Source organism: Petromyzon marinus, chromosome 79, assembly GCF_048934315.1.
Source record: "Petromyzon marinus isolate PM22_M1 ecotype Great Lakes invasive population chromosome 79, UKy_Petmar_22M1.pri1.0, whole genome shotgun sequence".
Lineage (NCBI taxonomy): Eukaryota > Metazoa > Chordata > Hyperoartia > Petromyzontiformes > Petromyzontidae > Petromyzon > Petromyzon marinus.
This window is the reverse complement of record NC_133745.1, coordinates 18,461,269-18,475,619: the sequence shown is the minus strand read 5'-3', so window position 1 is coordinate 18,475,619 and position 14,351 is coordinate 18,461,269. Positions and strand designations below refer to the sequence as shown.

The following is a 14,351-nucleotide window of genomic DNA, read 5'->3' as shown; positions in this document are numbered from 1 at the left end:
TTCTCACGACGTTTCGGCCACAACACAAGCGGCCTTCATCAGGTGAAGGGACGAGACTGTCTGGAGGACAGCGCTGGAGTGAAAAAGCCACGCTGAGATCGCGACCTTTAAGCTGTGTGAGAAGAAACAAAGCGCCTTGACAAAGGAATTAGCATAGAATTTAGCATTGAAATGGCTGAGTGATTAGCTTGTAACTGGTCACAGAAATAGCTATGTTAAAGTCAGAGCATACACATTCACAGAGGCACCTAGTACAAATCAAACAGGAGAATTTAGCATTGAAATAACTAGCAGAATTTAGCATTGAAATAACTGAGTGATTAGCTTGTGACTGGTCACAGAAATGTGATATATAATGACTTATTGTTGGTAGCTTAGCTGATTGGAGAATATATAGCGTTTATTGATAACATTGAGGTAATTTATATTTTAGTTTTTTATTGGTTCACTATGTAGTATTCATTATATATTGTAGTGTATACCCAGTTACTGTGAATAGCTCAGATGTGTAGGCCTTGACTTCAACATGGCCATTTCTGTGACCAGTCACAAGCTAATCACTCAGTTATTTCAATGCTAAATTCTGCTAGTTATTTCAATGCTAAATTCTCCTGTTTGATTTGTACTAGGTGCCTCTGTGAATGTGTATGCTCTGACTTTAACATAGCTATTTCTGTGACCAGTCACAAGCTAATCACTCAGCCATTTCAATGCTAAATTCTATGCTAATTCCTTTGTCAAGGCGCTATGTTTCTTCTCACACAGCTTAAAGGTCGCGATCTGAGGGTGGCTTTTTCACTCCAGCGCTGTCCTCCAGACAGTCTCGTCCCTTCACCTGATGAAGGCCACTTGTGTTGTGGCCGAAACGTCGTGAGAATGTTGTTATTTTATCAATTCATTATTTTATTCTCATTCTACGTGACTTTGCCGAAAGAACCAAAGAAGATTAATCCTTGCAGTCACGAAAGCTTTCAATCAACACGTTCTACTTAATTAAATAGACTTGTTAATAAATGTTTTCTCCTACAACATCAGAGTCCAGCGCCGCATTAAATATGCACTACAATGACAATAGTTTAAAGCGATTTGAAGCATGTTTTATTTGGGGGGGGGGGGGGCGGCAGAGCTTTGTGACGTCATATTTGAGGGGGGGGGGTCTGACTTTTTGTGACGCCGTGTGACTAAGGGGGGGGGGGGTTAAAAATCCTCCAAAATCGCGTGACGTCATTTATGGACGGCCCCATACAACCAGATAAGACAAATCGCTAACATTAAACACAGAGTCGTTCTTAAAACTTCAAGGCGGTATAGTACTATAGTGATAGAGCAAGTGCAGAATTACTGAACCGGAATCGATAGCTTGAAAGCATTTAGCACGGGGCCCTTGAAAGCGAGGGGCCCAAAATATAATAATAGGGTTTTTTCCCCTTGTTTCTGGCAACAAAACTGAAACCTTTTAAAGGATTCATGTCACTGCATTAACCACAATACCTGCAGTCAAAATGCAAACAAAAAAATACTATGATAATATATGCATTGTCCTTGAAACGGATTGGTCCACACCATGGAGTGAGGGGCCCGTAGCATATGTAGCTACTTTTGCTACTAGGATAATCCGGCACTTGAGGCTAGTCGAGTTTTGATAACTATGAAGCCATTTAAACATTTAAACACTTGATTTTAAAACGTATTTAAACATTATTTTGTTTTATTAAACAAATAAAATCTGTTTCAACTGTAAATTTTCTTTCTGGCACGAATCTGCCACTCGAAGCGCCATCATAACATTAATATTTTTTTATGTTATATTAATGTTATGAGTGTGTGGGTGGCAGGGTGAGTGTGTGGGTGGGTGAAGGCTGTAATTATAATATACATCGAGGGGGACACATCCCCCCCAATATTAAAATATACCCCCAATATATTGCTATAAAATAGATTTCTGTTGATATTATTGTGGTTATGGTTGTACTTTATTAATCCATAATCTCTGCTATTACATACAATGAAACAAGAAAATGTAAACAAGAAAAAACAGAGCAATGTAATTAGACATTATTGTACAAAATAAATAAAAAGTCCAATGCTAGTGAATTTTTTTTATATTTTAAACAGGAAATGAGTTTTCAAATTTAGATTTTTTTTTCTGGGGGGGGGGGACCTCCTGGAAGATTTGGTCCCCCCCCAATGTTGACTCCATGTCTACGGCCTTGGAGTGGGTGAGTGTGTGGGTGGCAGGGTGAGTGGATAAGTGTGTGTGGGTGAGTGTGAGCTTGTGGGTGAGTGTGAGTTTGTGGGTGAGTGTGTGTGGGTGAGTGTGAGTTTGTGGGTGGGTGGGTGGGTGGATGTGTGGGTGGGTGGCTGGATGAATGTGTGGGTGGGTGCGTGTGCGAGTGGGTGGATGCGTGTGCGAGTGGGTGGTTGGATGAATGTGTGGGTGGATGATTGTGTGAGTGGCTGAATGAATGTGTGGGTGGGTGCGTGTGTGAGTGGGTGGGTGGATGAATGTGTGGGTGGGTGATTGTGTGAGTGGGTGGATGAATGTGTGGGTGGGTGATTGTGTGAGTGGCTGGATGAATGTGTGGGTGGGTGCGTGTGTGAGTGGGTGGATGAATGTGTGGGTGGGTGATTGTGCGAGTGGGTGGATGAATGTGTGGGTGGGTGATGGTGTGAGTGGCTGGATGAATGTGGGTGGGTGCGTGTGTGAGTGGGTGGATGAATGTGTGGGTGGGTGATTGTGTGAGTGGGTGGATGAATGTGTGGGTGGGTGATTGTGTGAGTGGCTGGAGGAATGTGTGGGTGGGTGGATGAATGTGTGGGTAGGTGATTGTGTGAGTAGCTGGATGAATGTGTGGGTGGGTGATTGTGTGAGTGGCTGGATGAATGTGTGGGTGGGTGATTGTGTGAGTGGCTGGATGAATGTGTGGGTGGGTGATTGTGTGAGTGGGTGGATGAATGTGTGGGTGGGTGATTGTGTGAGTGGCTGGATGAATGTGTGGGTGGGTGCGTGTGTGAGTGGGTGGATGAATGTGTGGGTGGGTGATTGTGCGAGTGGGTGGATGAATGTGTGGGTGGGTGATGGTGTGAGTGGCTGGATGAATGTGGGTGGGTGCGTGTGTGAGTGGGTGGGTGGATGAATGTGTGGGTGGGTGATTGTGTGAGTGGGTGGATGAATGTGTGGGTGGGTGATTGTGTGAGTGGCTGGAGGAATGTGTGGGTGGGTGGATGAATGTGTGGGTAGGTGATTGTGTGAGTAGCTGGATGAATGTGTGGGTGGGTGATTGTGTGAGTGGCTGGATGAATGTGTGGGTGGGTGATTGTGTGAGTGGCTGGATGAATGTGTAGGTGGGTGCGTGTGTGAGTGGGTGGGTGGATGAATGTGTGGGTGGGTGATTGTGTGAGTGGGTGGATGAATGTGTGGGTGGGTGATTGTGTGAGTGGCTGGATGAATGTGTGGGTGGGTGATTGTGTGAGTGGCTGGATTAATGTGTGGGTGGGTGCGTGTGTGAGTTGGTGGGTTCCATTGTTTGATTGGGGGGTAGAGGAAGAAACGGCCTTTGTCACGCTGCGCGAACGGCTCGCAGATGCTCCACCCCTAGCATACCCAAGACTTCTCCCTGCCCTTCATCTTGGACACGGACACCTGTGATCTGGGGATAGGGGCTGTCCTCTCTCAGCTGTAGGTTGGGGTTGAAGTGATTGCTTCCGGTCGTCGCGTCCTATTGCCGGTGGAGCAGTGTTATTGCGTAACTCTCAGAGAACTGCTGGCGGTTGTGCACTTCGTTCAGCTGTACAGACCCTACCTATATGCACCGATCACACCGCGTTCCAGTACTCCTTGCGCACAGAACAGCCGTCGGGTTCAGCTGGCGCGCTTGGCCATGAGAATTGCAGGAGGACTCGTATCAGATTTACACATCGGAAGGGCCTCAAAACACGGAAACGCCGACGCATTGTCAAGGCTACCTCAAAAGGACCCCATCGGGTGCGGCCCGTTGTAAGCCAACTGTCCCGGGAACGCCAGCGACGACGGCAGCGGTTCAGCCCACGGAGTTACCAGCAAGGGAACCGTGCAGGGGCTATGCGTTGGGACTGACCTATACGGCATGGGGTCGGCTACACGCCGACGACGCGAGCGTGCCACCCTCGCGCCGCCAAGTGAAGGCCAAACTGTCCGCGTCAAACTCCCAAAAATTCGTCTCACTTTGGTGTCTGTTGCTGCACCTGGGGTGTCGAAAAACACTTCTGACCCTCAAACGTAATAATTATTGACCGCGCATGTCCCACGGATGTAAATGACTTGGTCGCGTGGTGGACGGAGTGTGCTCTGGCCCCGTCCCTGGCTCCGCCCCTGCCTCTGGCTCCGCCCCTGCCTCTGGCTCCGCCCCTGGCTTCGGCTCCGCCCCTGCCCTCTCATCGCCGGTGGAATCCTTGGGTCATTTGTGCCAGCCGCTCTGCGCTCGGCGATTGGGAGACGGCGCTGCAAAACTCCTGCACGCAGCGCCACACCGTGGTGACGCTCACGCCGAACAGCTGCGCCGCGCCCTTGTAGCCAGCACCGCCGCCACCGCCGCCGCCGTTCGCCAGCTTCCACAGGGCCATGGCCACCCTCTTGTCGACGGGCACGCACAGGCGGAAGGTCGTGTCGCGCCTCTGCAGCGCGGGCCCCAGGGCGCTGCAGACCCCGGCGAAGGCGTCGCGTGACAAGCCGAAGCTCCGGAGCCACTGGGCGTCCGTGAAGGAGCTCGCCTCCCGCTCCCACCAGTCGGAGGAGCGGACGTGCGTCCACACGGAAGCCCTGCGCTTGCGCTGGAACAGATAGTGAAGGATTCTCTGGGGGTGGGGCGGAGGTGGGGCGGGAGCGGGCACGGGAGGAGGGAGGGATAACACAAACAACATTTAATGACGGCAAATATTTGATTGTCCGCGTTCGGTTTATTCGATTTTCTAAATGTGGAGGGAAAAACTGGAGGACCTGGAGAAAAATTCACGCGGCCACGGGGGGGGGGAAAGACATGCAAATACACAGCAAGCGTTAGCGTCTGGACCGATCCCACGGCCTCCTGTATACCAGGCGGAGAAGTTAACGTCTCCTAGTTCACCGTGGCATTAGGGTCGGGATAAAACCCACAACCTCACCAGGCGATGTCTCTGCGACGGCCGACAAAGCGGAGGATGCCCCTCACCCTTCTGGACGCTCGCCGCCTGCCGAGTATCTCGTTCAGCCGATCCAAGCCGCCGCCGCCGCCGCCGCCATCTCCTCCGCGGAACGCCACGGCCGCGTCCGCCGCCGCCGCCCTCCTCGTCCGCGCGCGGTCGGCCCTCCGTCGCATCTCCGCCGCGCCCAGCAGCGCGCGCAGGACGAGCGCCAGGAAAAACACGAGCGCCACCTCCGGGTCCGAGATTCTCAAGGTGCTGGGCGCGACAACTCGCTCCTCCGCCTCCTTCTTCACCTCCTCCTTGGCACCAGCAGCACCACCACCACCACTGGCGGCGGCGTCGTCGTTGAAGCGCCCGTCCGCCCGTTCGTCGCCGGACACCTCGTGGGCTCTCCCCAGAGTCCGCGGCGGAAGCGCAACGACGCGGCGCCTCCTGATCCTCGCCGAGCGGCGGCTCCCTGCCGCGTCTCGGCCGTGGCTCGGAACGGAGACCGGGGCCCGGAGGTCGCCCCAGCGAGCCCGGAGGTCGCCTTCGTGAATCCGAAGGTCGCCCCGGTGAATCCGGAGGTTGCCCTGGCGACCCCAGAGGTTGCCTTGGCGACCCCGGAGGTCGCCCTGGTAGGTCCGAAGGTTGCCCCCCGGGAGAATCTGGAGGTTGCCCTGGTGAGCCCAGAGGTCGCCGCGGAGTGTCGAGCGGTGGAGCGGTGGCGCCCGCAGGCCGAACGTTCCCACAAACCCCTTCCTGGCCGTCTTAGTCGAGCGACTTCGGGGCGTGGCATCGTCGTCGTCATCGTCAGCCTCTTCTGTTGGTGCGTCAGAAACGGAAGAGGCGTTTATTCAATTTTATTTATCTGTGGCACCTTTATTTAGCCAGTACCATCAAAATTATAAAATACGATTGAATCCTTTCTGGCAACAATAAAACAGGATTTGTTTTATGATGTTCAACACCAAATAGATCCCTGTTATTGCAAGGCATCATGACTTGTGGCAAAACATGCAAAGAAACATGCTCTGGAAATAATGTACAAGAGTTGTCTTTGATACTGATCATCATCACCACCACCATCACCTCTGATTATCACGGTTGGCTACGTACAGTGGGAAAGATGTTCAACGTACAAGCATCATCATCACAACAATCACCATCACAACCACCATCCCAACCACCATCGTCATCACCACCCACCATCACCTCTGATTAGCACGGTTGGAAAGAAGTTCAAAGTACATACATATAACCATCAGCATCAAAACCATCATCACAACCACCACCATCATAATCACCACAACCAAGTTCAAAGTACACACACACATAATCCGCACGTACGTACAGTGAGGGAAAAAAGTATTTGATCCCCTGCTGATTTTGTACGTTTGCCCACTGACAAAGAAATGATCAGTCTATAATTTTAATGGTAGGTTTATTTGAACAGTGAGAGACAGAATAACAACAACAAAATCCAGAAAAACGCATGTCAAAAATGTTATAAATTGATTTGCATTTTAATGAGGAAATAAGTATTTGACCCCTCTGCAAAACATGAATTATTACTTGGTGCCAAAACCCTTGTTGGCAATCGCAGAGGTCTAGACGTTTCTTGTAGTTGGCCACCAGGTTTGCACACATCTCAGGAGGGATTTTGTCCCACTCCTCTTTGCAGATCTTCTCCAAGTCATTAAGGTTTCGAGGCTGACGTTTGGCAACTCGAACCTTCAGTTCCCTCCACAGATTTTCTATGGGATTAAGGTCTGGAGACTGGCTAGGCCACTCCAGGACCTTAATGTGCTTCTTCTTGAGCCACTCCTTTGTTGCCTTGGTCGTGTGTTTTGGGTCATTGTCATGCTGGAATACCCATCCACGACCCATTTTCAATGCCCTGGCTGAGGGAAGGAGGTTCTCACCCAAGATTTGATGGTACATGGCCCCGTCCATCGTCCCTTTGATGCGGTGAAGTTGTCCTGTCCCCTTAGCAGAAAAACACCCCCAATGCATTATGTTTCCACCTCCATGTTTGACGGTGGGGTTGGTGTGCTTGGGGTCATAGGCAGCATTCCTCCTCCTCCAAACACGGCGAGTTGAGTTGATGCCAAAGAGCTCCATTTTGGTCTCATCTGACCACAACACTTTTGCCCGGTTGTCCTCTGAATCATGCAGATGTTCATTGGCAAACTTCAGACGGGCATGTATATGTGCTTCCTTGAGCAGGGGGACCTTGCGGGCGCTGCAGGATTTCAGCCCTTCACGGTGTAGTGTGTTACCAATTGTTTTCTTGGTGACTATGGTCCCAGCTGCCTTGAGATCATTGACCAGATCCTCCCGTGTAGTTCTGGGCTGATTCCTCACCGTTCTCATGATCATTGCAACTCCACGAGGTGAGATCTTGCATGGAGCCCCAGGCCGAGGGAGATTGACAGTTCTTTTGTGTTTCTTCCATTTGCGAATAATCGCACCAACTGTTGTCACCTTCTCACCAAGCTGCTTGGCAATGGTCTTGTAGCCCATTCCAGCCTTGTGTAGGTCTACAATCTTGTCCCTGACATCCTTGGTGAGCTCTTTGGTCTTGGCCATGGTGGAGAGTTTGGAATCTGATTGATTGATTGCTTCTGTGGACAGGTGTCTTTTATACAGGTAACAAGCTGAGATTAGGAGCACTCCCTTTAAGAGTGTGCTCCTAATCTCAGCTCATTACCCGTATAAAAGACACCTGGGAGCCAGAAATCTTTCTGATTGAGAGGGGGTCAAATACTTCTTTCCCTCATTAAAATGCAAATCAATTTATAACATTTTTGACATGCGTTTTTCTGGATTTTGTTGTTGTTATTCTGTCTCTCACTGTTCAAATAAACCTACCATTAAAATTATAGACCGATCCTTTCTTTGTCAGTGGGCAAACGTACAAAATCAGCAGGGGATCAAATGCTTTTTTCCCTCACTGTACGTACATGTGCGAATACCCAGCTGCTCACATCCCCTGCAACCCCCTGCCATCCCCTGCCTCCCCTGCCTTCCCCTGCCACCTCCTGCCATCCCCTGCCACCCCCTGCCATCTCCTGCCACCTCCTGCCATCTCCTGCCACCTCCTGCCACCCCCTGCCATCCCCTGCCACCCCTGCCACCCCCTGCCATCTCCTGCCACCCCCTGCCACCCCCTGCCATCCCCTGCCACCCCCTGCCATCCTCCACCATCCCCTACCATCGTCGTCGTCCCCCTCCAGCACCACCTCGATCTCCGCCACGCGCGCCGAATCCACCCGGCGTCTTTCCGGCGAGAGCCACGACCCTCCCCCTGGCTCCACCACCGCCACGGAGGAGGAGGAGCCGTCGGCCACCATCAGGTGCTGGGCGACTTCTCCCTCGGTCTGGAAGTCCACCTCGATGATGTGAAGGTCCTCCTCTTTGACGGTCGGGTTGTCCTCTCCAACAGTACCACCACCAGCGCCAGCAGCAGCAGCAGTCGGTGGGCACCGGTCATCTTCCTCTTTGATCCGAATGGGAGCTGAGCGAAGTGCGAGAGACAAAGGGAGAGAGATGGAGAGACGGGCGGACGTCACGTTGGGAGCGAGACGCGGTGCAGGGCCCGTGGAAACACGTCTAGCGGAGGCATTACCATCATGAAGCCATCCAAATATATAAACAGACACAACTTCAACCGAGAAGATGGGTACAAACTGAGCAATCTATGGAAGGACGTTATTAACCAAGTAAAGTCTTAACTGACTGTGATGTTTCCATCCTACCTGCCTATGTCAGCTGTTATTTCCGACTCTCTGAGTACATCACCAGGTGAAATGTCTTTACATAAACGGGCAAACTGTCTCACTAACACAGCTGCCGTTGCCCCTTTCCCTTCAGGATCGAACCCACGGCCTCCTGCGTACCAGCCGAGGGAGTTAACATCTCCCTAGCCACTGTGGCGTCAGGGTCAGGATCGAACCCACGACCTCCTGTGTGCCAGGCGAGGGAGTTAACATCTCCCTAGCCACTGTGGCGTCAGGGTCGGGATCGAACCCACGACCTCCTGCGTACCAGCCGAGGTAGTTAACATCTCCCTAGCCACTGTGGCGTCAGGGTTGGGATCGAACCCACGACCTCCTGCGTACCAGGCGAGGTAGTTAACATCTCCCTAGCCACTGTGGCGTCAGGGTCGGGATCGAACCCACGACCTCCTGCGTACCAGCCGAGGGAGTTAACATCTCCCTAGCCACTGTGGCGTCAGGGTCGGGATCGAATCCACGACCTCCTGCGTACCAGCCGAGGGAGTTAACATCTCCCTAGCCACTGTGGCGTCAGGGTCGGGATCGAACCCACGACCTCCTGCGTACCAGCCGAGAGAGTTAACATCTCCCTAGCCACTGTGGCGTCAGGGTCGGGATCAAACCCACGACCTCCTACGTACCAGGCGAGGGAGTTAACATCTCCCTAGCCACCGTGGCGTCACGGTCGGGATCGAACCCACGACCTCCTGCGTACCAGGCGAGGTAGTTAACATCTCCTTAGCCACTGTGGCGTCAGGGTCGGGATCGAACCCACGACCTCCTGCGTGCCAGCCGAGGGAGTTAACATATCCCTAGCCACCGTGGAGCCATTAGTTTAGCGTTTTTTTTACTTCTGCGAGTTTTGCGAGCAAGTCTCGTCTCAGGTTTCCTCTTGACATATCTAAAAACACGTCCCCGTCCCTGACGGCAAGGCAGGACCCCCGCTCACCCTCATCGCTGCCGCGTGCCGTCACTTCAGCCCGCAGCTCCGCCCGGGGCGGCCTCTCCTCTTCGTTCTCTCGCTTGACGAACGCCTCCATCGGGCGCAGAGACAAAAATCCGGAGCCTTCCCGTGGCAGCGGAATGACAACGTTCGGTGGGAGGAGGAACAGGAAGAGGAACAGGAGGGGGAGGAGGAATAAGAGGGGGAGGAAGAGGAGAGAGGAGGAACGGGAGGAGGGGGGAACAGGAGGAGGGAACAACAGGAGGAGAGACTCGATGCACATTCCGTTGGGATTTTATTTTAAATAATTTCTCAGAAGCGCCCCTGGCCATCACATAATGAGAGCAGCTGAACGAAGTTGGGCTTATCATCATCGTCACGTGGAAATGTATTGCAGCCAGATTCCAAAGAAAATGCGTGATGATGTTGATTCTAAACGAGGGAACAACCGGAAGGACCCGGAGAAAAATCCACGGCCCCACCACTTAAAATATACAGCAGCAGGCATTGTCAGGGTCGGGGTCGAACCCACGACCTCCTGTATACCAGGCGAGGTAGTTAACATCTCATAGCAACCAGGATACTAGATATTAACTACCTCACCTGGTAGGTTCTGGGTTCGATCCTGACCCTGACGCCTATATTTGGAGTCTGCGTCTCTCCATGAGACTACATGGTGTTTCAAAAATTGGATCCAATTCCAAAGCAGTACAGTTGAGGATGGCAACATGTTACAATTACACAAAAAGTAAAAAACGGTTTAATGAGTTATCAAGTTTTACTAACCATTTTATAAATGCTCTGTGCCCTCCACCTGCTGTACGGACAACGTCGAGACGATAGTTGAATTAGTCCCAAACGCCTCTCTGCTCACGTTTTCATCTGAGGTGCGTGGTCGCCCTGTGCTCTTCCCCTTACATAAACAGCAGCCTGCTTCATCAAATTCTCGGTACCAACGACGAATGCTCTTTGACATCGGCGGATCAATGCCAAGATGCCGTTGAAACGCACGCTGCACCGCAATTACGGATTCAGTCTTGCTGAACTGCAGAACGCAAAACGCCCCTTGTGTTGCGCTGGGGTCACCGTCTTGCGAATGACTGAGGCTAGGGGCTGTTTGTGCGCTGGGAGAGGCATTTAGCGGTAATCATTTGAAACTCTATGCCCCACACTTTCAAGTGGTAAGAGTTTCATTCATGGGCGGTTTGTGGTTGCAGAGATTTCGCGATTACAAATCGGGTCCATCTTTTTTAAACACCCTGTATTTTGATTATTTGGCTGCTGCTACCAAATTTCCACACGGCGACGACGATGATGACGAAGACGATGATGATGAGCCCACTTCGTTGAGCTGCTCTCATTACGTGATGGCCAGGATCGCTTATGAAAAATTAGTAATATTTTTCAAGACTTTTTTAAAACACGCTTTTGCGAAATGTACTAGTAATGGAAGAACTCCACCACTCCAGGAAGCGGCCCCGAAGCTTGCCATAACATAAGGGACCGTGGCCAATTACAGCCAACGTCAGTTGACTATGGACAATTAGACCCAAGCCGAAACATGATAGAATATAGTATTGTCATCAGTATGACATAAGTATATCAAGTTTGCGGTCGATACCACATTGGGAAGTGGGTTAAAATTGAGCTACAAGATTTGAGGATACAACAGAGTGAGTTAAATGAAAGCGTGTAAAAAAAGCGTCCAGCTCAGTGGGCTTTACCTGGTAAAATAAAACACATTCCTGCAGAGGGAGCTGGTAGGAACGTTGGGTTGCTCGGTCAATGGCCAGGGTCAACGGCAGCACCACGTGGTGTATTACGCAAATATGCCCGACTGTGAGGGCGGGCACAAGCCGGCGTGAGTAGGTTAAACGTTGAGTTTTATAAGGCCACCACGGGGTGACCAGCCCCTCCCCTCCCCACCCAGCCCCTCCCCACCCAGCCCCTCCCCATCCTCCCCTCCCCACCCAGCCCCTCCCCACCCTCCCCTCCCTCCCCTCCCCACCCTCCCCTCTCCACCCAGCCCCACCCCTCCCATTTTTGGATGAACGACGGACGGACGGACACAATAATCCCCTGTGGGCTGGTGCAACCAGGAGGTTCCTACCAGTATAACAGTTCAGTTGTATTTGTTGCAAGTGATTTGTTTACATTTGCTATACTTTGCACTCCTATAGTGTGTGTTTGTTGTTGTAGCAACGTTCTGACCCCCGTGCCCCCAATGGACATCTGTGGCCAAAGAGCTTCATAGCTCATCGGATTACCTCCTCCTGCAGTACAAATACGACGTTCCGATTGTGAAGTGAACCGTCTAAGGGAGACCGAACGCAGGAACTAGGGGTTCCACTCTGGCCCAGGGTTCACAATGGCCAACTGCGAGTAGCAGGAACAGCAGGAGGAGGAGGAACGGGAGGGAGGGACGGGAGGAGGAACAGGAGGGAGGGACAGGATTAGAACAGGAGGGGCAGGAGGAGGAACAGGAGGGGCAGGAGGAGGAACAGGAGGAAGGAACAGGAGCAACAGAAGGAGGAGGGGCAGGAGGAGGAGGAGGGACAGGAGGAACAGGAGGGGCAGGAGGAGGAGGAACAGGATGAGGTGCAGGAGAGCAGGAGGAGGAACAGAAGGAGGAGGATCAGAAGGGGATGAGGAACAGGATGAGGTGCAGGAGAGCAGGAGGAGGAACAGGAGGAGGAGGAAGGAACAGGAGGAGGAACAGGAGGAGGAACAGGAGGGGATGAGGAACAGGAGAGGAGCAGGAACAGAAGGAACAGGAGGAAGGAACAGGAGGAACAGAAGGAGGAACAGGAGGAGGAACAGGAGGGGATGAGGAACAGGAGGAGGAGAACAGGATGAGGTGCAGGAGAGCAGGAGGAGGAACAGGAGGAGGAACAGAAGGAGGAACAGGAGGGGATGAGGAACAGGAGGAGGAGGGACAGGATGAGGTGCAGGAGAGCAGGAGGAAGAACAGGAGGAGAGCAGGAGGAACAGAAGGAGGAGGATCAGGATGGGATGAGGAACAGGAGAGGAGCAGGAACACGAGGGAGGGACAAGAGGAACAGGAGGAGGAACAGGAGGAGGAACAGAAGGAGGAACAGGAGGGGATGAGGAACAGGAGGAGGAGGGACAGGATGAGGTGCAGGAGAGCAGGAGGAAGAACAGGAGGAGAGCAGGAGGAACAGAAGGAGGAGGATCAGGATGGGATGAGGAACAGGAGAGGAGCAGGAACACGAGGGAGGAACAGGAGGAGGAACAGGAGGAGGAACAGGAGGAGGAACAGAAGGAGGAACAGGAGGGGATGAGGAACAGGAGGAGGAGGGACAGGATGAGGTGCAGGAGAGCAGGAGGAAGAACAGGAGGAGGAACACGAGGGAGGGACAAGAGGAACAGGAGGAGGAACAGGAGGAGGAACACGAGGGAGGGACAAGAGGAACAGGAGCAGGAACAGGAGGAGGAACACGAGGGAGGGACAAGAGGAACAGGAGCAGGAACAGGAGGAGGAACCGGAGCAGCAGCAGCAGCAGCAGCTCGCGACCTCGTGAGCTCCACGGCGAGAGGGCAAACCTGGCACAGGGGGGAGGAGCGGACTCACCGCCCCGCGTCCAGCGCCCGGCACGAGAAGGAGGAGAGCAGAGCGTGAAGTCTTTTGTGAAATCATTCATTTAAAAAAGGGGGGGGGGGCATGGCACATCAAGCAAAGCATTGAAAAAAAAAGCGAATTGACGAACGAAGCCAAGTGCCGACTACACCTGGCATCTTCTCGTTTCCTCGGAGTGAGAGGGGAGCGTGGGGCGGCTAAACGCGGCGCGCAACGCGCTACTTACACAGCTACTACAGAGACAAAGGCCCCCCGTGTAGCCTGAGACAGGCTGGAGGGGCAAGTGCTGTTAGCGAGCAGCAGCCTATTTAAAAGCCGGAACTGTGGACGCACGAGGGGGTGGGTGGGCCACGCCCGGTCGGCTTCTGTCCCCCCAGTGGCGATGTTTACACGCCCACTCATCCACCCACTCATCCACCCACTCATTCACTCACCCACCCACTCACCCACCCACTCATCCACTCACCCACCCACTCATCCACCCACCCACTCATCCACTCACCCACCCACTCACCCACCCACTCATCCACCCACTCATCCACTCACTCATCCACCCACTCACCCACCCACCCACTCACCCACCCACTCATCCACCCACCCATTCATCCAACCACCCACCCATCCACTCACCCACCCACGCACCTTCCCACCCACTCATCCACTCACCCACCCATCCACTCACCCACCGACGCACCCACCCACTCATCCACGCACCCACCCACCCACTCATCCACTCAACCACCCACCCATCCACTCACCCACCCACGCATCCACTCACGCACCCACTCACGCACCCACCCACTCGCTCATCCACTCACCCACCCACCCATCCACCCACCCACGCACGCACCCACCCACCCACGCACCCACTCATCCACCCGCTCACGAAACC

General features: G+C 53.0%; 1 protein-coding gene across 5 annotated transcripts; it reads right to left on the bottom strand.

Annotated features, from left to right (window-relative positions):
- Positions 1-1,951: 1,951 nt before the first annotated feature.
- LOC116957628 (uncharacterized) lies at positions 1,952-13,914 on the bottom strand. Of its 5 annotated transcripts, none has more exons than XM_032979886.2 (5): positions 13,426-13,914; positions 9,868-9,984; positions 8,357-8,659; positions 5,187-5,962; positions 1,952-4,833 (listed from the first exon to the last, which is right to left on the bottom strand). In XM_032979886.2, exons 1-5 carry the CDS (start codon positions 13,517-13,519, stop codon positions 4,414-4,416), a joined length of 1,710 nt encoding a protein of 569 aa, XP_032835777.2. In that variant the 5' UTR covers positions 13,520-13,914; the 3' UTR covers positions 1,952-4,413. The 5 variants fall into 5 exon arrangements, with proteins under 5 accessions (XP_032835777.2, XP_075913261.1, XP_075913260.1 ...); XM_076057146.1 differs by having other exon boundaries at positions 1,952-4,809; XM_076057145.1 differs by having other exon boundaries at positions 13,454-13,914.
- Positions 13,915-14,351: the final 437 nt, after the last annotated feature.

What these genes read in the sequence shown, in the direction of transcription:
- LOC116957628 (XM_032979886.2), bottom strand. Translation starts at nt 13,519, where the DNA reads ATGATTTCACAAAAGACTTCACGCTCTGCTCTCCTCCTTCTCGTGCCG. An exon ending in GGAGGGGGACGACGACGATG is followed by an intron (nt 5,963 to 8,356) that starts GTAGGGGATGGT and finishes ACGCACCAACAG; the next exon opens with AAGAGGCTGACGATGACGAC. An exon ending in GGCGGCGAGCGTCCAGAAGG is followed by an intron (nt 4,834 to 5,186) that starts GTGAGGGGCATC and finishes CCCCACCCCCAG; the next exon opens with AGAATCCTTCACTATCTGTT.